Source organism: Dendropsophus ebraccatus, chromosome 8, assembly GCF_027789765.1.
Source record: "Dendropsophus ebraccatus isolate aDenEbr1 chromosome 8, aDenEbr1.pat, whole genome shotgun sequence".
In the NCBI taxonomy this organism is placed as follows: Eukaryota; Metazoa; Chordata; class Amphibia; order Anura; family Hylidae; genus Dendropsophus; species Dendropsophus ebraccatus.
The window spans coordinates 125,249,818-125,275,047 of NC_091461.1; the positions used below are offsets into that span (position 1 = coordinate 125,249,818).

General features: G+C 47.6%; 1 protein-coding gene across 1 annotated transcript in view; it reads right to left on the reverse strand.

Annotated features, from left to right (window-relative positions):
- Positions 1-23,997, reverse strand: part of ASTN1 (astrotactin 1) — a 469,175-nt gene extending 445,178 nt beyond the window's left edge. Inside the window, exon 1 of the mRNA XM_069981712.1 lies at positions 23,714-23,997. Within this exon, the coding sequence (XP_069837813.1) occupies positions 23,714-23,987 (274 nt within the window). The 5' untranslated portion in view covers positions 23,988-23,997. The remainder of the gene's footprint in view (positions 1-23,713) is intronic.
- Positions 23,998-25,230: the final 1,233 nt, after the last annotated feature.

Genomic DNA, 25,230 nt, shown 5'->3' on the forward strand with positions numbered 1-25,230 from the left:
TGGCCTGGAGGGGTCACTGACAGTCTGGGGGCACATATGGCCTGGAGGGGTCACTGACAGTCTGGGGGTACATGTGGCCTGGAGGGGTCACTGACAGTCTGGGGGTACATGTGGCCTGGAGGGGTCACTGACAGTCTGGGGAGTACATGTGGCCTGGAGGGGTCACTGACAGTCTGGGGGGAACATGTGGCCTGGAGGGGTCACTGACAGTCTGGGGGGAACATGTGGCCTGGAGGGGTCACTGACAGTCTGGGGGGAACATGTGGCCTGGAGGGGTCACTGACAGTCTGGGGGGAACATGTGGCCTGGAGGGGTCACTGACAGTCTGGGGGCACATATTCCCTGGAGGGGTCACTGACGGCTTTGGGCACATCTGGCCTGGAGGGGTCACTGAAAGTCTGGGGGGTATATATGTCCTGGAGGGGTCACTGGGGCCTGGGGAAGCTTCATCTGAGGCCTCCCTTCTTAAGTGCATTTTTCTCGGGCCAAGTATTGTGCAATAAATAGTTAAATCGTTCGACTATAATCAATAATCTTCTGGTCTAAATGCAGCGATGATCAAACGACAAAAGGAAATTCATTTCAGGGTCCTTAGTGATTTATCTTTGTCCCAGCGCCTATCATTTAAAAGAATAAACACTGCTTGTTGTCCGCTAAGCTGGTGCTTGAAGGGACAGTCTCATCAGAAAATGACTTATTGTATAAATAATGTTTTTATGTTTAACAGATTTTTTAAGCATTTTTTGTGAAATTTTTTCTAATTTCCTATTTTTCTCTCTATAGTATAAAATAATCCTGATATTTTGCAGTTCTCCTTCTCACCACTGGGGTAAAAGTAAGCTGAGACTTCCTGTTGTGTCTGTGGTGATAAGAGGAGGCTGCAGTAAAGTGTACAGCATTGCAGCGTCATGTGACACCAGTAGAGGAGACAATTGCAGCTCCATGTGGAATGACCTCTTCACAGGTCACAGGGCGCGCTCAGTAATGTCTCACATTCATCTCAAGGGGACAGAGTCTGTCTATTGTCGTCTATGTCCATGAGGTTGGCTGTAAAGCAGGTCACTAAATGCTGTTGAAAACAGCCCAGGCAATATGGCCGCCATCAAAACAATGTACAAAACATAAAATTGGGGGAAAAAAGTCAGAAAATAGAAACAGATTAGAATTAAAAAAAAAGTTTTAGTATTCAATTGTAATCAGTAAAAGAAAATGTAGGTGACCCACCCCCTGTAAGCGATTTATCCGAACATCCCTTACAGTTGGGTACAGAAAGAGGCCAGTGAGGGTCGTAGTGAGATGTGGTATATAGCATAGTGAAATGTAGTACCATATTTTTATGTAGCAGAGCTGTGTGTGTGTGTGAAGGTACAACATACTGCTATGGAGGGTTAAAGTGGCAATTTCATTTCAATACTTTGACCCCTTCACGGCCTCTAAACACCAGAGGTTAAATTAGCATAATTTCTTTTCCTGTTTTCAGTAGTCTAAATCAGAGTTGCGTCTTATAGTCGGGTGGATCTTATACAGGTGCGTCTTATAGTCAGGTGTGTCTTATAGCCAGGTGTGTCTTATAGCCAGGCGCCTCTTATAGCCAGGTGTGTCTTATAGCAGGTGTGTCTTATAGCAGGTGTGTCTTATAGTAGGTGTGTCTTATAGCAGGTGTGTCTTATAGCAGGTGTGTCTTATAGCCAGGCGCCTCTTATAGCCAGGTGTGTCTTATAGCCAGGTGTGTCTTATAGCAGGTGTGTCTTATAGCAGGTGTGTCTTATAGTAGGTGTGTCTTATAGCAGGTGTGTCTTATAGTAGGTGTGTCTTATAGCAGGTGTGTCTTATAGTAGGTGTGTCTTATAGCCAGGTGTGTCTTATAGCCAGGCGCCTCTTATAGCAGGTGTGTCTTATAGTAGGTGTGTCTTATAGCCAGGCGCCTCTTATAGCATGTGTGTCTTATAGCCAGGTGTGTCTTATAGCCAGGTGTGTCTTATAGCCAGGTGTGTCTTATAGCCAGGTGTGTCTTATAGCAGGTGTGTCTTATAGCAGGTGTGTCTTATAGCCAGGCGCCTCTTATAGCATGTGTGTCTTATAGCCAGGTGTGTCTTATAGCCAGGTGTGTCTTATAGCCAGGTGTGTCTTATAGCCAGGTGTGTCTTATAGCAGGTGTGTCTTATAGCCAGGTGTGTCTTATAGCAGGTGTGTCTTATAGCCAGGTGTGTCTTATAGTAGGTGTGTCTTATAGCCAGGTGTGTCTTATAGCCAGGCGCCTCTTATAGCAGGTGTGTCTTATAGTAGGTGTGTCTTATAGCCAGGCGCCTCTTATAGCCAGGTGTGTCTTATAGCCAGGTGTGTCTTATAGCCAGGCGCCTCTTATAGCAGGTGTGTCTTATAGCCAGGTGTGTCTTATAGCCAGGCGCCTCTTATAGCAGATGTGTCTTATAGCCAGGTGTGTCTTATAGCCAGGCGCCTCTTATAGCAGGTGTGTCTTATAGCCAGGTGTGTCTTACAGCCAGGCGCCTCTTATAGAAGGTGTGTCTTATAGCAAGTGTGTCTTATAGTAGGGGAGTCTTTTAGCCAGGCACCTCTTATAGCAGGTGTGTCTTATAGCCAGGTGTGTCTTATAGCAGGTGTGTCTTATAGCCAGGTGTGTCTTATAGCCAGGCGCCTCTTATAGCCAGGTGTGTCTTATAGTCAGGTGTGTCTTATAGCCAGGCGCCTCTTATAGCAGGTGTGTCTTATAGTCGGGTGTGTCTTAGAGTTGAGTGAGTCTTATAGCAGGTGTGTCTTATAGCCAGGTGTAGCTTATAGCCGATGCGTCTTATAGCCAGGTGTGTCTTATAGCCAGGTGTAGCCGATAGTCGGGTGTAGCCTATAGTCGGGTGCGTCTTATAGCAGGTGCGTTTTATAGTCAGGTGCGTCTTATAGCCGGGTGTAGCTGATAGTCGGGTGTAGCTTATAGTCAGGTGCGTCTTATAGCCGGGTGTAGCTGATAGTCGGGTGTAGCTTATAGTCAGGTGCGTCTTATAGTTTGATACATTTTATAGTCAGGTGCGTCTTATAGCCGGGTGTAGCTGATAGTCGGGTGTAGCTTATAGTCAGGTACGTCTTATAGTTTGATACATCTTATAGTCAGGTGCGTCTTATAGTTTGATACATCTTATAGTCAGGTGCGTCTTATAGTTTGATACATCTTATAGCCAGGTGCGTCTTATAGTTTGATACATCTTATAGCCAGGTGCGTCTTATAGTTTGATACATCTTATAGCCAGGTGCGTCTTATAGTTTGATACATCTTATAGCCAGGTGCGTCTTATAGTTTGATACATCTTATAGCCAGGTGCGTCTTATAGTTTGATACATCTTATAGTCAGGTGCGTCTTATAGTTTGATACATCTTATAGTCAGGTGCGTCTTATAAAGTGAAAAATATGTAGGCTTGTGGGGCTTGTGGGAGCAGATTATGCAGGAATGAGCAGAATAATATGATTTGTTTTCCTGAGTTTATCTGGAGCCGGGTGGCGGGAGGATGAGGAGAGGGCAGACTAACTCCTGGAGTGACTGGCAGGACGGGAAATTGTTCTACTTCAAGGAGCAGTATGATGTGGCTGATGGTGATGGATACGATCCCTGACAGGGCCTGAAGTGCCACAGTCTACACACTGCGCTCTTCATTAGGAAGAAAACCGATCGAGATAAAGACGAGGAATCTCACTCCGGCTGCTTAGCTGAAGCCCTGTGGAAATAATGGTGCTGCCAGATGAGTCCATCGCCCCCCTCTTATTTCTGCTATTTCTGAGGTGTTTTTCTCTATTTCTGTACAAGCGCTATCATGCATATAGAGTAAGAATCCGTAACCTCTGCACATGGATAGAAAGAGCAGAAATCCACATAATAGTCAATTACTGCCAAGGTTTCCGACACTAAACACAATGGAGGCCATGCCCACCTCTGCCATGGCACCAATGGGGTTATATGGGCACAGCGACCGATTCTACAGGACCCCGACAGTAATGATCTCCCTCCATGTTTTGTATACAAGGATTGTAAGACAATGATCTTCACTTTTTAATATCTAGAGCAAGTGTTTATCGTGTGTACGCTGGGAGGAGTATATACGGTAGGCCCTTGCACCTGTAGGTTGCTGCTGCACTTTTTTTTTTTTGTCTTTACTTAAGCCACTAGCAGCATGCAACCTGCAGTGTGAACAGAGTCATAGATGTGCTGCCAAATTTTTACTTTTTCTGATATATACCCAATAGACATATAGCCAGCAGATATATACCCAATAGACATATAGCCAGCAGATATATACCCAATAGACACATAGCCAGCAGATATATACCCAATAGACACATAGCCAGCAGATATGTGGTGTCCTATCATGGGTGTTGCTATTGGCTACACCCCTTGCAAAAGCCTGTACTTATTGTAAGTTGTGATGTAGTAGTGATAAAGTTTCGCCACAAGGTGTCGCTATTGTAAGTACTGTATATGTACTTAGTGGCTGCACAGCTGGAAAGGGTTATTGTTTACTTATAGGTCACATGAATCTGTGAACCTATGACAGTATCTTCTTCTTCTGTCCTATCATCTCTTTTCTCATTTCTTCTTTATGCACTCTTAACCCATTCACAGAACACCTTACAGAGGCTGTAGATAGGAAATGACATGGGAAGAGGAAGTGTAGGGTCTTATGTCTTGGACTTTGTAGGAGAAGGACGCAAGCTAGGGTGCTCCCTACAATGGTTCCTTTGGGCCCCAGCCCTCTGCCAGGTCCCCAGCCTTCGTATAAGGTCTTTGGTCACTAGACTCTGTAGAGCTAGGGCGCACCTAACAGTTTCTCTTCAAGTAACTTTACTCAGCACTATGCAGTGTTAAAACTCATACAGGAGAGGACAAGTCAGAGATCATCTCAACCCATGCCGTGGACTAGGAGAGTCCCAGTGCAAGACAGTATCCACAATGGCAGAAAGCTAGGAAATGATTCGGATAGAGCAAAGTTGCTAGAAGCCTATGATATCGATATCGTAGCGTGGTTGTTAGCAGGAAACTCTCAGCATTCCGCTCATCCCAGGTAACAGGGTCTGGGGCTTGAGTCACCCTATAGGACGGGTCCCCCGACACTGGTAGGGCAACAGGTGGATCATTCCGACAAGAGTCGATGCACGAGCCCAAGTATTCTCTCTCAAGTATTCTCATATCTCTACCTCATCCTCCAACATCCCGGCAGAGCACAGTACCACTTGGGTTCGGATTCTCATGACATCCTCATGTCCCAGTGAGCACGACTGTACTCCTCGCTATACTGCTATCACAGATCTGGATCCTGAAGTGTTTTATCAAGTGTAACGTGTTCTGTCAAGACAAAGATATATGTTGTGCTGCACACAAGTACCTTCCGAATAAACAAGAGTTTATTTATGGTAAAGAGACTCTATGATTCTTCATCCCACACCAACACAGTATGCACTACATCCTTGGGACATTACCCCTTTCTGTGGGTGGCAGTACCAATAGTCCTGGTGTGTCATCACTCCACTCTGGACCACCGTGACTATAACCCAAGGAACCCTGTAGCAGCCCGGCAGGTCACTGATCACAAGGGATCAAGGTGTAACCGGCCCTCTAAAATAAAAGCAGGTGTGCCACTATACCTGTGTGCCCAACTGGCACTGGCATCATGACATAACACCCTAGTGTTCGGCTACATCTCGACCAACCACCATAGAGCTGGCATCTCACTCCACCACCAAGCAAGTGAATGACCGTACCACCTCCATACTAACGCGGGGGTGGCACACCACAGGTATATACCCAATAGACATATGACCAGCAGATATATACCCAATAGACACTGATATATGAATGGCTAGTGTAGCATTATGGACTATATTGTATACAACCTGTAATAATAACTTGTGATGTCGCTGTCCGTCTGTAAGGTCAGTGCTCTCTAACTCACATTCTATTGGTTGCGCTGATGCATTTAGCTCCCAGTCTCTTGAATAGGCCATTGCTCGGGGTAGGAAAGTCCTGTATACATATATTCTGCACTAGTATAAGATGTCCCTCCATCAAGCAGACCATTACGCCAGTCTACTGACCAATGGCCGGGCACATCCCTCCTGGATGATTCCATGACAGCAGTCATAGTCGGTCTCTGTTCCTATAGCTGAAAAACCTCTACAAAAAGCTCAAAACGAATATAAAGTGTATATATTGTATATAGTACCAAGCAAGGCGTCCCCAATGACCAGGCAGGGCCATGACCTAGCAGGAACCCAGTGTCATCACCACCACCGACGCATAGTAAGAAAGCTTGGTGGCTTAGTGCTTAGCACTGTAGTAGCACTGGGGTCCTGAACTCACACCCAACCAAGAGCAACATCTGCAAGAAGGTACACCATGCATCTTAGTGCGGGTCACCTTGCAGGCAGGTCAGAGGCAAAATACATTTAAGATATCTGCCAAATGGGAAAATAGCCTAGGAGAGCTGAAAACCAGCCTGAGGGCCACATAACCCAGCTACATTGTATAGAGGTGTCCAGTACAGACACTAGAGGCAGGTGTGACCAGTACAGACACTAGAGGCAGGTGTGACCAGTACAGACACTACAGACAGGTGTGACCAGTACAGACACTACAGACAGGTGTGACCAGTACAGACGCTACAAACAGGTGTGACCAGTACAGACACTACAGACAGGTGTGTCCAGTACAGACGCTACAGACAGGTGTGTCCAGTACAGACGCTACAGACAGGAGTGACCAGTACAGACGCTACAAACAGGTGTGACCAGTACAGACGCTACAGACAGGTGTGACCAGTACAGACACTACAGACAGGTGTGACCAGTACAGACACTACAGACAGGTGTCTCCAGTACCGACGCTACAAACAGGTGTGACCAGTACAGACAGGTGTGACCAGTACAGACACTACAGACAGGTGTGACCAGTACAGACGCTACAGACAGGTGTCTCCAGTACCGACGCTACAAACAGGTGTGACCAGTACAGACAGGTGTGACCAGTACAGACACTACAGACAGGTGTGACCAGTACAGACACTACAGACAGGTGTGACCAGTACAGACGCTACAGACAGGTGTGACCAGTACAGACACTACAGACAGGTGTCTCCAGTACCGACGCTACAAACAGGTGTGACCAGTACAGACAGGTGTGACCAGTACAGACGCTACAGACAGGTGTGTCCAGTACAGACGCTACAGACAGGTGTCTCCAGTACAGACGCTACAAACAGGTGTGACCAGTACAGACAGGTGTGTCCAGTACAGACACTACAGACAGATGTGTCCAGTACAGACACTACAGACAGATGTGTCCAGTACAGACGCTACAGACAGGTGTGACCAGTACAGACACTACAGACAGGTGTGACCAGTACAGACGCTACAGACAGATGTGTCCAGTACAGACACTACAGACAGATGTGTCCAGTACAGACGCTACAGACAGATGTGACCAGTACAGACACTACAGACAGGTGTGACCAGTACAGACAGGTGTGACCAGTACAGACGCTACAGACAGGTGTCTCCAGTACAGACGCTACAGACAGGTGTGACCAGTACAGACGCTACAGACAGGTGTCTCCAGTACAGACACTACAGACAGATGTGTCCAGTACAGACAGGTGTGTCCAGTACAGACACTACAGACAGGTGTGACCAGTACAGACGCTACAGACAGGTGTCTCCAGTACAGACACTACAGACAGGTGTGACCAGTACAGACGCTACAGACAGGTGTGACCAGTACAGACACTACAGGCAGGTGTGACCAGTACAGACACTACAGGCAGGTGTGTCCAGTATAGACACTACAGACAGGTGTGACCAGTACAGACACTACAGACAGGTGTGACCAGTACAGACACTACAGACAGGTGTGACCAGTATAGACACTACAGACAGGTGTGACCAGTACAGACACTACAGACAGGTGTGACCAGTACAGACACTACAGACAGGTGTGACCAGTACAGACACTACAGACAGGTGTGACCAGTACAGACACTACAGACAGGTGTGACCAGTACAGACACTACAGACAGGTGTGACCAGTACAGACACTACAGACAGGTGTGACCAGTACAGACACTACAGACAGGTGTGACCAGTACAGACGCTACAGACAGGTGTGACCAGTACAGACACTACAGACAGGTGTGACCAGTACAGACACTACAGACAGGTGTGACCAGTACAGACGCTACAGACAGGTGTGACCAGTATAGACACTACAGGCAGATGTGTCCAGTACAGACGAGGACCTTATGGTTAGTATGTACATGCCAAAGAGAGGGGAAAACTGTAGGCTACATAACTCTATTAGGGCTCGTTCACACAAAGCAAAAGCAGCTGAATTTCTGTGCTGAATCAGCCATTAAAATAGGTGCAGAGCTAATTTCCATTGTGTTGAATGGAAATTCTGCTCTGCAGTTCACACAGTGGAATTTCCGCACTGAACTAATCCGCTTTCCGCCAGAAGAATGAACATGTTCATTCTTCCGCTAGCCGAAGCCTATACAAACCAATGGGGCTCTGATTCTCTGTTTCAGATTCCTCGAGTATTCCGCGCTGAATTTGTCAAGAGCTGATTACGAGCTGAACACTTTCCTAGCGGAATACGCAGGGATTCTGCTTACATTCTGCTTATATTCTGCTCGGAATTCAGCGTCAGTTGATTTCAGGCGGAAATATTTCCTCGCGTAATCTGCCCCTTTTGCTCTGTGTGAACGTAGCCTTACAGTGTATAGATGTCTGTGCAGCCCTTCCATGCCTCAAGTTTTGCTTTATTGCTTTAAAATCCATTAAAAATGCTGCAATAGTCGCCCTGTGCTTCACATCTTGGGGTCTTGCAGATTTATAAAGACTCATCTATAAAGCCAAAGCTTTGACGCCATAGTATAGGGGAACGCAGCACTGTCATAATGAGTGATCCCCAACTCCAAACAATTCTAAAAATTTAAATTTTTAAACTTCAATTCCAGTGTTTCGGCTGTAACGGGTTGTTGCTTATGACAAGCAGAAAACCTGATCACATGACCCGATTACAGTTTGCATCTCCCTGTCATTACTGTACAGCATGTTAATAATGTAGAAATAGTGACCAATGCCATAAAGTGCAACCTATAGCCAATATGATACCTGTTTAATGACAATGTATTTTACAAGATCATATTGGATGTAAAAGCTCAGTCTACTGTTCTATTCCATACTCTTTTTTTTTTTTTTTTTGCTGACTAAATGGATGGATGCTCTTGGGCTCCCTCTCCCACTCTTGGGCTCCCTCTCCCACTCTTGGGCTCCCTCTCCCACTCGTGGGCCCAGTCTTCCCCTCTTGAGCTCCCTCTCCCACTCTTGGGCTCCCTCTCCCACTCTTGGGCTCCCTCTCCCACTCTTGGGCCCCCAGTCTTTCACTCTTGGGCTCCCTCTCCCACTCTTGGGCTCCCTCTCCCACTCTTGGGCTCCCTCTCCCACTCTTGGGCCCAGTCTTCCCCTCTTAGGCTCCCTCTCCCACTCTTGGGCTCCCTCTCCCACTCTTGGGCCCCCAGTCTTTCACTCTTGGGCTCCCTCTCCCACTCTTGGGCTCCCTCTCCCACTCTTGGGCCCCCAGTCTTTCACTCTTGGGCTCCCTCTCCCACTCTTGGGCCCAGTCTCCCATTCTTGGGCTCCCTCTCCCACTCTTGGGCTCCCTCTCCCACTCTTGGGCTCCCTCTCCTGCTCTTGGGCTCCCTCTCCCACTCTTGGGCCCCCAGTCTTTCACTCTTGGGCCCAGTCTTCCCCTTTTGGGCTTCCTCTCCCACTCTTGGGCTCCCTCTCCCGCTCTTGGGCTCCCTCTCCCTCTCCCACTCTTGGGCTCCCTCTCCCACTCTTGGGCTCCCTCTCCCACTCTTGGGCTCCCTCTCCCGCTCTTGGGCTCCCTCTCCCTCTCCCACTCTTGGGCTCCCTCTCCCACTCTTGGGCTCCCTCTCCTGCTCTTTGGCTCCCTCTCCTGCTCTTGGGCTCCCTCTCCCACTCTTGGGCCCCCAGTCTTTCACTCTTGGGCCCAGTCTTCCCCTTTTGGGCTTCCTCTCCCACTCTTGGGCTCCCTCTCCCGCTCTTGGGCTCCCTCTCCCGCTCTTGGGCCCCCAGTCTTTCACTCTTGGGCTCCCTCTCCCCCTCTTGGGCTTCCTCTCCCACTCTTGGGCTCCCTCTCCCACTCTTGGGCTCCCTCTCCCTCTCCCACTCTTGGGCTCCCTCTCCCCCTCTTGGGCTCCCTCTCCCTCTCCCACTCTTGGGCTCCCTCTCCCCCTCTTGGGCTTCCTCTCCCACTCTTGGGCTCCCTCTCCCACTCTTGGGCTCCCTCTCCCCCTCTTGGGCTCCCTCTCCCACTCTTGGGCTCCCTCTCCCACTCTTGGGCTCCCTCTCCCACTCTTGGGCTCCCTCTCCCACTCTTGGGCTCCCTCTCCCTCTCCCACTCTTGGGCTCCCTCTCCCCCTCTTGGGCTCCCTCTCCCTCTCCCACTCTTGGGCTCCCTCTCCCCCTCTTGGGCTTCCTCTCCCACTCTTGGGCTCCCTCTCCCGCTCTTGGGCTCCCTCTCCCACTCTTGGGCTCCCTCTCCCACTCTTGGGCTCCCTCTCCCGCTCTTGGGCTCCCTCTCCCGCTCTTGGGCTCCCTCTCCCACTCTTGGGCTCCCTCTCCCACTCTTGGGCTTCCTCTCCCACTCTTGGGCTCCCTCTCCCACTCTTGGGCTCCCTCTCCCACTCTTGGGCTCCCTCTCCCACTCCTGGGCTCCATATTCCACTTTCTAACGTACACACTTATCTGAGGAGATGGCTTTGATGTAAATCCACCCTTACATATTACCCCAATAAAGCACATTCCTAATACCGCCTGTCGCCTTCTGGTGCTGTCAGCTATGAGTGTGTGCCAGATTCCATCTTCATTGTGTATTTATGAGGAATTGATAATTTTAATGATTTGGGTTATTTTTCTCTTGATGAGGGTCTTACGTGTTTGTCTTTAATTACATAAAGCTAAGTAAATGTCATATAGAAAAAACAAAAAATAATGAAGCTGCTTTATATAGAAGGAGCCACATTACAGCTGTGTGAATAATTTATGAAGGAAGTGAATTGTAATAACGCAATATTCTGAGCACAAGCTATTTCTGCCCTCTAAGACGATGGTGTAGAAGTTTTCTCATGCTCTTCCATTACCTTTCAGCTGCATTTATCGTCTGATAGTAGAAAAAAACTAACTTGCATAGACAGTCAATGATCCACCTTGCTTAGAATGTAGGCCAAGCGTACCTGCAGGCGGCACACACGTATGAGCGCCAAGCTTCTGTTTCATTAACGTCTGCTAAATGCACAGAGAGGCATCAGGCCGGACTTCATACATATTGCCTTCCACTTGTTAGACGCTAGGTTTGCTTCCCACATGGTCAATGCTATTTCTCCAGAATTCACTTTTCTAGATGCAACGAGGAGGAGGCAGAAATAGAAGCTGGAATGTAAGGAAGGACTAGAGCCAACTCATTATCCTTCTACCCTCTTCATATCCCGCATAGCTGAGCTTTACAGAAGCCGTGTATTACCTATGGCTCTTACCCCTCCTCCCCCCTTGTCACTATTAGATTACTTATTACTCTGCTGAGAACTGATGAGATGCAATTCTAATGATGACATCATCAATCCATACCTGGGGGGCTAAATGCCCATTAGGTCACACCTAGCAGTTTTGTCCATTTCCGATTTGTACTCTGCCAAAGATGTCTGGGAGCAATAATGTCCCTTCTCCCCATTCAGCATACTGTACATTTTAATTGTGTAAGTGTTCTGAAGTGAGAGAGAGGAGGAGCAGCTCCCGTACAGTGCAGGACAGTATCCATAATAAAAGCCAAAGAGCAAAGAACTGATCCGGATGGAGCAAAGTTACTGGAAAGTCTAGGAACTCCATCTCGCAGCGCGTGTGTCAGCCAGGGAACCCTCTGCACTCTGCTCATCCCAGGTAACAAGGTCTGGGGCCTGTGTCACCCATTAGTCACCAAAGCTAGTGGGCATAAGGTGGTGTGAAGACTATAGAAAGGTTAATACAGGAGCACAGGTTGCCTTCTTCTTCTTCTACAAGTATTCTCCTGTACACTCCAACATCCCGGCAGATGACATTACTACTTGGTTTGAGACTCTCACGGCATCCTCCTCTCTACTTCGCTACCTCAGTACAACCTTATCAACTCCACTACATCCTGCTCAGCACTTATCACACAGATCTGGTGGTTTTACGTCTCAGTATTTATTGGAATTTTGTCGTGTATATATATCCAAGTACTTTTGTATTACCTGTTGGACATTTGGTAATAGTAAACCAAGTCAACGTTATCAACGGAGTCTGTGATTATTCACTACCACCTACACAGCATATACAGCGCACCCTTGGGACATCTCCCCTTTCTATGGGTGGTGGGTCCTACTATTACTTGGGAGGGTCATTACCCGGCTGTGGCCACCTGTGACTACATCATCTGTGACTACACTATCCCAAGGGACCCGGTAGCAACCTGGCAGGACACCGACCACAGGGGGAAAGGGTACAACTGACTTTACAACTTGAAAGCAGGCGTGCATCACACCTGGGTGCCCACCTGGCACTGGCGTCACATGACAAAACCTTAAGGTCCGGCTATATCTCAGCCATCCACCACAGTAGTGGCGTCACACTTCCATATATCAAGTGTCCCACCAATATAATACCATCCGGGGGCTCACCACACAGGAGGACCCCATACACATGAGAGGAGACAGAAGGCCCCCCTATACATCAAAGAAGACAGTAGGCCCTCATACACATGAGAGGAGACAGAAGGCCCCCCTATACATGAGAGAAGACAGTAGGCCCCCATATACATCAGAGGAGACAGGAGGACCCCATACACATCAGAGGAGACAGGAGGCCTCCATATACATCAGAGGAGACAGGAGGCCTCCATACACATCAGAGGAGACAGGAGGACCCCATACACATCAGAGGAGACAGGAGGACCCCATACACATCAGAGGAGACAGGAGGACCCCATACACATCAGAGGAGACAGGAGGACCCCATACACATCAGAGGAGACAGGAGGACCCCATATACATCAGAGGAGACAGGAGGCCTCCATATACATCAGAGGAGACAGGAGGCCTCCATACACATCAGAGGAGACAGGAGGACCCCATATACATCAGAGGAGACAGGAGGACCCCATACACATCAGAGGAGACAGGAGGCCTCCATATACATCAGAGGAGACAGGAGGACCCCATACACATCAGAGGAGACAGGAGGACCCCATATACATCAGAGGAGACAGGAGGACCCCATACACATCAGAGGAGACAGGAGGCCTCCATATACATCAGAGGAGACAGGAGGCCTCCATACACATCAGAGGAGACAGGAGCCCCCCCCCCCCTATACATCAGAGGAGACAGGAGGACCCCATACACATCAGAGGAGACAGGAGGACCCCATACACATCAGAGCAGACAGGAGGACCCCATACACATCAGAGCAGACAGGAGGACCCCATACACATCAGAGGAGACAGGAGGCCTCCATACACATCAGAGAAGACAGGAGGACCCCATACACATCAGAGCAGACAGGAGGACCCCATACACATCAGAGCAGACAGGAGGACCCCATACACATCAGAGCAGACAGGAGGCCTCCATACACATCAGAGAAGACAGGAGGACCCCATACACATCAGAGGAGACAGGAGGACCCCATACACATCAGAGGAGACAGGAGGCCTCCATACACATCAGGGGAGACAGGAGGACCCCATACACATCAGAGGAGACAGGAGGCCTCCATACACATCAGAGGAGACAGGAGGCTTTAGCCTTTATACCCAACTCATCATCGAGATTCCCCCACAGTAAGCTTACACATAAAAGTGTCTAAGGCTCCTGTCCCTGACATGACATAGTGTTATTTAAAGCTACAATATTAGATAGTGATTGCCTATAATTTAGTGTATTCCTATCCCTGACATTATTGAGATTAATAGGAATAATATAGACACAATCAGAGATTTTACAGCAGAAAACAAAAACATCAAGAAGGGGCTGATGGGAATAATGCAATGCGAATGAAAACTAAGTGAAATGACTTCATAATAAACTTATCAAATGTTCATTAAACCTCATGGACATTTCAGAGAGACGGATGCTTACTTTTAATGAAGCCAAAGTCTTTCAGATGGGATTTCAGTGCATAAAAAAATCAATGCAGTATTCGCTTTGCTAAATGATGTTATCGTGCTACACAACATCCTTAGATGACCCTCGCACAGGACCTTTCCCCAAAAGACTCCTAGCTCGAGGAGCATAACGTGTATCGCTTACTGTTCTATCCCTGCATCTAAATAACCTGGTGTCACCGGGTGTATCCAACACTGGATGTATCCAGCACTGGTCGTATCAAGCACTGGTCGTATCCAGCACTGGTTGCATCAAGCACCGGGTGTATCCAGCACTGGACATACCCATCACTGGTCATATCCAGCACCAGGTGTATCCAGCACTGGTTGTATCCAGCACCGGGTGTATCCAGCATCGGACGTATTAAGCATTGGATGTATCCAGCACTGGTCGTATCCAGCACCAGGTATATCCAGCACTGGACATACCCATCACTGGTCGTATCCAGCACCAGGTGTATCCAGCACTGGTTATATCCAGCATTGGTTGTATCCAGCACCGGGTGTATCCAGCATTGGACGTATCCAGCACCAGGTGTATCCACCACTGGATGTATCCAGCACCAGGTGTATCCAGCACCAGGTGTATCCAGCACCGGCTGTATCCAGCACTAGGGGTATCCAGCACCAGGTGTATGCAGCACTGAGCGTACCCAGCACTGGTCGTATCCAGCACCTGGTGTATCAAGCACTGGTCGTATCCAGCACCAGGTGTATCCAGCACCAGGTGTATCCAACATCTGACGTACCCAGCACTGGTTGCATGGAGCACCAGGTGTATTAAGGACAGCACTGGACGTATCTGGCACCAGGTGTATCCAGCACCAGGTGTATTAAGGACTGGTTATATCCAGCACCAGGTGTATCGAGCACTGGACGTATCTGGCACCAGGTGTATCCAGCACTGGACGTATCCGGCACCAGGTGTATCCAGCACTGGACGTATCCGGCACCAGGTGTATCCAGCACTGGTCGTATCCAGCACCAGGTGTATCCAGCACTGGTCGTATCCAGCACCAGGTGTATCCAGCACTGGTCGTATCCAGCACCAGGTGTATCCAGCACTGGTCGTATCCAGCACCAGGTGTATCCAGCACTAGTCGTATCCAGCACTGGACGTATCTGGCACCAGGTGTATCCAGCACTGGACGTATCTGGCACCAGGTGTATCCAACACTGGTCATATCCAGCACCAGGTGTATCCAGCACTGGACGTATCTGACACCAGGTGTATATGGCCCAGCAGCTCTTCCAGTCTCTAGAAAGAGACCAAGTACCACCAAGCTGGTGGCTGGATGAAAAACTTTATGATGTACTGATACAATGATGGTCAAGATTATATATTCAGAACAATTATTATTACTATGTCACATGATAGTGGAGAGTTTCCTGTGCAGTATGAACATGTGGCGTCTTGGTGTATTTTTATCAATGTATAGAATACAAAGTTATAGGGAGGAGGCAGCTGGGCCCGGGAGCCTGAGAGCTCCTGAAGAACCTTCTACCACATAGGAAGAGACTATGCTTATAAGTGGCATAACTAGGGATAGCTCCTGTTACATATCGGATCAGTTTATGCTATATTATGCAGACATACTAGATGTTTCCGCCATCGGCCACTGTCTTGTAGAAGCCGATATACGTGTGATATGTATTCTGTCTGCAGAGGAAGGAGTGTCAGAAGCTTCGAGGATTATTACACCGGAATATAAAGCTGGCTTAGTGTCTCTGAAGTGCTGGAAAGTTCTGGGACCAATCCAAGTTCAGGACACGTTGTATAGAAGACATATTTATTTGTTAAGAAATGTGGCGTACACTTCATCCTCAACCAAATCACCAACTCTTAAAGGTGAACTCTGAATAAAACAAAATAATTTCACATCAGCTGGTGTCAGATAGTTATACAGATCTGTAAATTACTTCAATTTAAAAATCTCCAGGTTTCCGGTACTTATCAGCTGCTGTATGTCCTGCAGAAAGAGGTGTATTCTCTCCAGCCTGACACAGTGCTCTCTGTTGTCACCTCTGTCCATGTCAGGAACTGTCCAGAGATAGAAAATAATGAAGAACCTGAGTCACATGACCCGCAGGTCCTTAAATTTATCATGTGGACATAGGCCTGACTGAAGAGAGGACAAGAGGGGAGAAAGAGCTGTAGGTGCTGTGTGTATGTGTGTGTCAGTGACTGTATGTATCTACTATATAGGTGTATATCTGTGCGGATGTGTGTCAGTGAGTGCAGTGTCAGACTGGGCAGCCGGAGGACCAGAGGATCCTCCGGTGGGCCCCTCCCCCACTCTGCGTCCAGCAGCTAGGGCCCCCCGCCGGACACTGTGGCAGCTGTCAGGCCTACATGTGGAAACAATGTCCCAGGCATGTCCCGGGAAGCCCCGCCCCCTGTCGGCGCGAGTGAACTTACTCATGCAGAGCAGGGAGAGGAGTCGCTGGGGGAATAGAGGAATTATACAGGTGAGGTAAGTATGGCTGTTTTTTGTTTTAAACACAGATGAAGGGACAGGAGAATGATGAAGTGGGTAGTAGTATGGTGATGAGGGGCAAAAGGATGAGAGGGGTACTACTATGCTGATGGAAGGTACAGGAGGATGAAGGGGGTAGTAGGATGATGGGGTAGGAGGATGATGGAGGGGCAGTAATATGATGGAGGGGCAGGAGGATGAAGGGGGTAGTAGTATGATGATGAAGGGGGTAGTGTGATGATGGAGGGGCAGAAGAATGAATGGGTAGTAGTATGCTGAAGGGGTAGTATGATCTTGGAGGTGCAAAAGGATGAAGGGTTAGTAGTAAGATTATGGAGGAGCAGGAGGATGAACGGGTAGTAGTATGATGATGGAGGAGCAGGAGGATGAAGGGGTAGTAGTATGATTATGGAGGAGCAGGAGGATGAAGGGGGGAGTAGTATGATGATGGAGGAGCAGGAGGATGATTATGGAGGAGCAGGAGGATGAAGGGGTAGTAGTATGATTATTGAGGAGCAGGAGGATGAAGGGGTAGTAGTATGATGATGGAGGAGCAGGAGGATGAAGGGGGGAGTAGTATGATGATGGAGGAGCAGGAGGATGAAGGGGTAGTAGTATGATGATGGAGGAGCAGGAGGATGAAGGGGTAGTAGTATGAAGATGGAGGAGCAGGAGGATGAAGGGGTAGTAGTATGATGATGGAGGAGCAGGAGGATGAAGGGGTAGTAGTATGATGATGGAGGAGCAGGAGGATGAAGGAGGTAGTAGTATGATGATGGAGGAGCAGGAGGATGAAGGGGGGAGTAGTATGATGATGGAGGAGCAGGAGGATGAAGGGGTAGTAGTATGATGATGGAGGAGCAGGAGGATGAAGGGGTAGTAGTATGATTATGGAGGAGCAGGAGGATGAAGGGGTAGTAGTATGATGATGGAGGAGCAGGAGGATGAACGGGTAGTAGTATGATGATGGAGGAGCAGGAGGATGAAGGGGTAGTAGTATGATTATGGAGGGGCAGGAGGATGAAGGGGTAGTAGTATGAAGATGGAGGAGCAGGAGGATGATGATTGAGTAGCAGGAGGATGAAGGGGTAGTAGTATGATGATGGAGGAGCAGGAGGATGAAGGGGTAGTAGTATGATGATTGAGTAGCAGGAGGATGAAGGGGTAGTAGTATGATGATTGAGGAGCAGGAGGATGAAGGGGTAGTAGTATGAAGATGGAGGAGCAGGAGGATGAAGGGGTAGTAGTATGATGATGGAGGAGCAGGAGGATGAAGGGGTAGTAGTATGATGATGGAGGAGCAGGAGGATGAAGGGGTAGTAGTATGAAGATGGAGGAGCAGGAGGATGAAGGGGTAGTAGTATGATGATGGAGGAGCAGGAGGATGAAGGGGTAGTAGTATGATGATGGAGGAGCAGGAGGATGAAGGGGTAGTAGTATGATGATGGAGGAGCAGGAGGATGAAGGGGTAGTAGTATGATGATGGAGGAGCAGGAGGATGAAGGGGTAGTAGTATGAAGATGGAGGAGCAGGAGGATGAAGGGGTAGTAGTATGATTATGGAGGAGCAGGAGGATGAAGGGGTAGTAGTATAATGATGGAGGAGCAGGAGGATGAAGGAGGTAGTAGTATGATGATGGAGGAGCAGGAGGATGAAGGAGGTAATAGTATGATGATGGAGGAGCAGGAGGATGAAGGAGGTAGTAGTATGATGATGGAGGAGCAGGAGGATGAAGGGGTAGTAGTATGATGATGGAGGAGCAGGAGGATGAAGGAGGTAATAGTATGATGATGGAGGAGCAGGAGGATGAAGGAGGTAGTAGTATGAAGATGGAGGAGCAGGAGGATGAAGGGGTAGTAGTATGATGATGGAGGAGCAGGAGGATGAAGGGGTAGTAGTATGATGATGGAGGAGCAGGAGGATGAAGGAGGTAGTAGTATGATGATGGAGGAGCAGGAGGATGAAGGAGGTAGTAGTATGATGATGGAGGAGCAGGAGGATGAAGGGGTAGTAGTATGATGATGGAGGAGCAGGAGGATGAAGGGGTAGTAGTATGATGATGGAGGAGCAGGAGGATGAAGGGGTAGTAGTATGATGATGGAGGAGCAGGAGGATGAAGGGGTAGTAGTATGATGATGGAGGAGCAGGAGGATGAAGGGGTAGTAGTATGATGATTGAGGGGCAGTAGGATGAAGGAGGTAGTAGTATGAAGATGGAGGGGCATGAGAATTTATTGTTCTTTGTGTACTGGATTTGGTCAGTAACAGTGTGATGGTATGTTGATAGGTACAGTATGGTCATTGATAATATATATATATATATATATATATATATATTCACCATCACAAAGCATTCAGTGTACAATGTACCTAAGACTCTCCAACTACAACAGCTGCAGGCACTACAACTCCCAGCATTACTGATAGTCTGCATCCCTCAGTATATGCTTAGAGTTGTAGTACATATGAGCTGCCACTGTAGAGACATATAGTGCCGGACCATGAGGGCTGATGGTTGTAAGAGATTACGGCCACCAGAAGCTTCTGCACAACAATCAATTATTAAAGGTTTGTTCTCTCTGAAGCTACAACTCCCAACATACCGATCATTAAAGCTTAATGAGTGTAGGGTATTCTGAGAGTTATAGTTCGACTGAAAACATGTCATTCACAAGGGAGTTGTCGCAGATCCAGATGAATCCAGAATAGGGCCGGGTCAGTATGTCGCTTTTTACAGATTCTTTGGTGGCCCCAAGGATCATTTCGTCTAGTGGGCCCCAGGTATACCAGTCCGACACTGAGTGAGTGTATGTGTGTATATACCCGTGTGTGTATGTGTGTCTGTCAGTGAGTGTATGTATGTACCAGTGTGTATGTATGTACATCAGTAAGTGTTTGTATCTGTATATATATATGAGTGTATGAATGCACCTGTGTGTCAGTCAGTGAGTGTATGTATGTAACCGTGTGTATATCTGTAAGTATGTATGTACTTGTGTGTGTCAGTAAGTGTATGTATCTGAGTGTATGAATGTACCTCTGTGTATGCCAGCGAGTAGGTATGTATGTATGTATCTCTGTGTGTGTGTAATGTCTAATATGGTGATAGACCCCCCCCCCCATCCTGTATCACTCCTCATATATATATATAATATGGTGATAGACCCCTCCATCCTGTATCACTCCTCACATATATCTACTATGGTGAAAGACCCCCCCCCCCCCATCCTGTATCACTCCTCACATATATCTAATATGGTGACAGACCCCCCCCCATCCTGTATCACTCCTCACATATATCTAATATGGTGACAGACCCCCCCCCCATCCTGTATCACTCCTCACGTATATGTAATATGGTGATAGGACCCCCCCCCCCCATCCTGTATCACTCCTCACATATATCTAATATGGTGACAGACCCCCCCCCATCCTGTATCACTCCTCACATATATCTAATATGGTGACAGACCCCCCCCCCCATCCTGTATCACTCCTCACGTATATGTAATATGGTGATAGGACCCCCCCCCCCATCCTGTATCACTCCTCACATATATCTAATATAGAGATAGACCCCCCCATCCTGTATCACTCCTCATGTATATCTAATATGGTGATAGACCCCCCCATCCTGTATCACTCCTCACATATATCTAATATGGTGATAGACCCCCCCCCATCCTGTATCACTCCTCACATATATCTAATATAGAGATAGACCCCCCCATCCTGTATCACTCCTCACATATATCTAATATAGAGATAGACCCCCCCATCCTGTATCACTCCTCACATATATCTAATATGGTGATAGACCCCCCCATCCTGTATCACTCCTCACATATATCTAATATGGTGATAGACCCCCCCCCCCATCCTGTATCACTCCTCATATCTTATATGGTGATAGACCCCCCCCCAATTCTGTATCACTCCTCACATATATCTAATATGGCGATAGACCCCTCCCCCATCCTGTATCACTCCTCATATATATCACTCCTCATATATATCTAATATGGTGATAGCCCCCGCCCATTCTGTATCCCTCCTCCGATATATCTAATATAGAGATAGACCCCCCCATCCTGTATCACTCCTCACATATATCTAATACAGAGATAGACCCCCCCCCCATCCTGTATCACTCCTCACATATATCTAATGTGGTGATAGCCCCCCGCCCATCCTGTATCACTCCTCCGATATATCTAATATAGAGATAGACCCCCCCATCCTGTATCACTCCTCACATATATCTAATACAGAGATAGACCCCCCCCCCCATCCTGTATCACTCCTCATGTATATCTAATATGGTCATAGACCCCCCCATCCTGTATCACTCCTCACATATATCTAATGTGGTGATAGACCCCCCCATCCTGTATCACTCCTCACGTATATCTAATATAGAGATAGACCCCCCCATCCTGTATCACTCCTCACATATATCTAATATAGAGATAGACCCCCCCCCCATCCTGTATCACTCCTCACATATATCTAATATGGTGATAGAACAGCACTATTGGGGGATTATGAACTATATTGGGAACTACTGTGAGGCTGACTATTACATGGGACAGTATCAGGAGGCGTCATCTACTATATGGGGCACTATTATGGGATTACTTACTGTATGGGGGAATTAGACGGGCAACTATTGTGTGGGAGTTCCTACATGGGCTACAGAAGGGGAATTATTACCATTGGGGCACTAGGGATAGGCTGCTTGTATGGAGGTGGGTTGGTGGTGTTATGTGTGTCTGGCAGAGTCTGTAGATGTAAGATGAAGTCACCATGATGGGGAACATGAAAGACTCCAATCAGAGAAGATGTCGCTTGTGAGTCACTGGATGTACTGTATCTGTGCTGTAACCCTTATATGCTCACGGTATGGAGGGGACAATGGCCTGAATATAGGGTGTTGTATACAGTATGGTGGTATTAGTCATTAAGTGGTGGTAGTACATAGTCATGGCATAGCTGTATTATTGGCCCCCAGTATAGTGTTAGTATGGGTAATATTAACCTTGGTATATTTAATATGAATATAATGGTAACATGTAGTTATTATGTGGTGGTAATATCTGTAATGGTGCCGTGGTATCATATAGAGCTGATGTCAGTATACTGGATATGGTCAGTATGACGGTATTATACATGGGATAATACTTCTTGTATTTGGTTATACACTGTAATTTTCTACATAAAACAATGTTTAGTGTTCCTTCCCCATGTTACCTATAGGGCATGGGGGTGGGGTAGGTTTGTGAACAGCTTAGGGCCCCTGACTCATAACTAACATGGCGATATATACCTCAGTCCTGTATGTAATGACTATTGGATGCTGAAGGCCTTATTGATTACGGTGCAGCCATGTGCTGAGGTATACGGAGTCCTGTTCTTCTGGGGGGTATACGGCCATATTATTGTGTGTGAGAGTTTATCTCAATGAACTAGAAGCATATGGAGGAAGTGGAGCCCCATAGATTACTATGGATATTGTACTGTGGCTCTATCCAATTTAGAGGATTATGGAGCCACAATAGACTTCTGTGCATGAGGCCTCATGGGTAATGAATGTCAGACACATATGGAGGAAGTGGAGCCCTATAGATTTCTATAGGTGCAGTATTAGAGCTCCGTCCATACTACTGTTATGTGGATGAGGCCTTATGGGAAACCAATATCTATGCAGCAATACAGCTGGGTAACATGTCACAGGGCGGGGACTTCATAGATATATACAGGAGGAAACGTTCTCCAGAAGTTTAAGCAGTAAACTTTTCCTCGGGAGTAATAATGACTTAGTGACCCTTTTAGAAGTCGCCCACCTGAATTCGAGGAAGACAAATTCCTGCCTGTCCAAAAAGTTCTGCAGTGAGTGATGGGGATCGCACCTCTCAGCCGTCTCGCTGTGAGACTTGGCCCACGTTCAGAGCGACCCAAGTCACTAATTGATCCTCACAGATGGAAAGCAATGAATTAGTGGCGGAGTACGACACCTATCATTCAGCCGGCGCTCATTTCATTGACGCCACGTAACCACCGTCCTGCCAGCAGCTTCACTCACAGAGGATGAATTTGGGGATAAAAAGTCGTGTGATGGTCTTACGTGGAGACTTCTCCTTCCCTCCTCCCCCTCTCGCTCCCTCTGACCGCTGGACCAAGTTCTTACATCAATCGTCCCAATTTAACAAGCGTGCCTGTGGCCAAATCTGCTCCAGCTCTGGATTGGGATGAGATGAGGCTTTCATCTCTGAAGTGCCAGGCGACTCTTGTACAAAGACATCAATGTACAGTGCAGGACATCTACACGCCAGGTCACATTTGTTTCAGCAGTCGAGAAACAGTAGTAGAGGCAGGGAGCAGACTCACAGCAGAGGTTACACAGACATAAACCGTTATGTAGCAATAAACTGTAAGGTATATAGCAAAAACCAGTAAGGGATATAGCAATAAACTGTAAGGTATATAGCAGTAAGATATATAGTAAAAAACTAGTAAGGTATATAGCAATAATCAGTTAGGTATATAGCAATAAGCAGTAAGGTATATACCAATAATCATCAAGGTATATAGCAATAAGCAGTAAGGTATATAGCAATAAGCAGCAAGGCATATAGCAATAAGCAGTAAAGTATATAGTAATAATCAGTAAGGTATACAGCAATACAGTAAGGTATATAGCAATAATCAGTAAGGTATACAGCAATAATCAGTAAGGTATATATAGCAATAATCAGTAAGGTATATATAGCAATAAGCAGCAAGGTATATAGCAGTAAGCAGCAAGGCTCTGCAATGAGGATGACTATGAGTGTGTAATGCATGGAGGTGTTGTTTGCATCCTGCAGGCCCTCGCACGGTACCTGCAGTGTACGAGATGATGAATGACTCTCTGCAATCCACACCAGCGTTGATGGGAGTTGTGAGAAGTGGATCATGTGTTAGGATGCAGGTTGCACTCACCCAACACAAAGTAAGGCAGCTCTGTGTTCTCCAGATCATCGGCCACCGCGATCTCTCCGGGGAAGTCATTCCGGACGGAGAAGAGGAGCTTGGGCTCGGAGGCGGACGGGCTGTGCATGATGCTGAGGTCGTTCTCCCGGAGGAAAGGCAGAGCGGACACCGTGATGCTCTTCATTTTACACTCGAGCTCCCTGGATGAGTCCTCCTCTCCGCCACTTCTCGATACGAAGAGGAAAGCGGCCAGCAGCAGCCAGCAAGCACCGGCAGGAGCCATCTTTAGTCTTCTAACACTTCCTATGTCTCCTAGCTGCAGGCACAGAGAATCTACAGGATCTGCACACAGGCACGCTAACTGTCAGTGACCTCACATCCAGGATCTGTACACCCGCACACTAACTATCAATGACCTCCCATATAGTATACACACACAATGCTGGAGCCGACCCACACCAAGTGCCCGTGCACACGCACACCTGCCTCACTACCGTGCAGCCAATTCGCTTCCTATCTGTACGGAACTCAACGTGCAACAACAATGCAATGTGTCAGCAAGTGTAACCCCTGTGAGTATTCAGTACACAAGGATACGGCGTATTCCCATAGAGCAGAATGCTACAATCCGTCACTGCAGGCACAAACCCCCCCGAGCAGGGTCTCCCTCCTAGCTGACAGCTGCTGTAACCCTGCAGAGAGTCCCTCAGTACCTGAGCATGTCCACAATGTCTCCCTGTAACTCCTCTCTGCACCTCCACACCGTGCGCCACATCTGCCTATCACCTCTGCCCATCTGGCTGCCTTTCTTCCCTCCTCTCCCTTGTTCTTCCCTCCCTCCCTCCTTTCTTCCTCGCTCTCCGTCTCTCTCTTGCTAGGGTTGATGGAAGAAGAAGAAGCCCTTTTATTTTCCCAGGGCTCAGCAACAAGAAGCTGCTCAGTGCAATGACGACCCTGAGCCGGCTGTGATTTCTTTTGTCTGTAGGCAGCGAGGATTGGAGGAAGATGAAAGAAGAGGATGAGATAGAAGAGAGGTGGAAGGAGGGGATGGATGGGAGAGGGAGGGAAGGAAGGATAGATGGAGCGTGCTTCCAGCTCACTATATGCAGCCCAATCCTGCCTGATAGCTGCTCAATCCCCAGCGCTGGAGGTGTGTGTGTATATATATATATATATATATATATATATATATATAGTATAACTATATATCCTCTCCACGCGCAACCTCCATCATATTCCTCTCCACTCTGATATCACTTCTCATCGGTTCTTATAGTTTATCACTTTGGTTTTGGGCAGCGACGTAGAAAAGCACAAAGCAATAACTTTTCTATTGGTGAAAAAAATAGAGTGATGTAATGTGACATAATAGAAGACAACCTGACCTATAATCTATTGCAATAGCATGTAGCATATATTGTTATTATTATATTAATATTGTCACCTCAAAGCATCATAATTAACACCTAATAAAGCACAATACAGGGCTGGCAATAATGCCGATTCCTGTAATAGTTAATATTTAA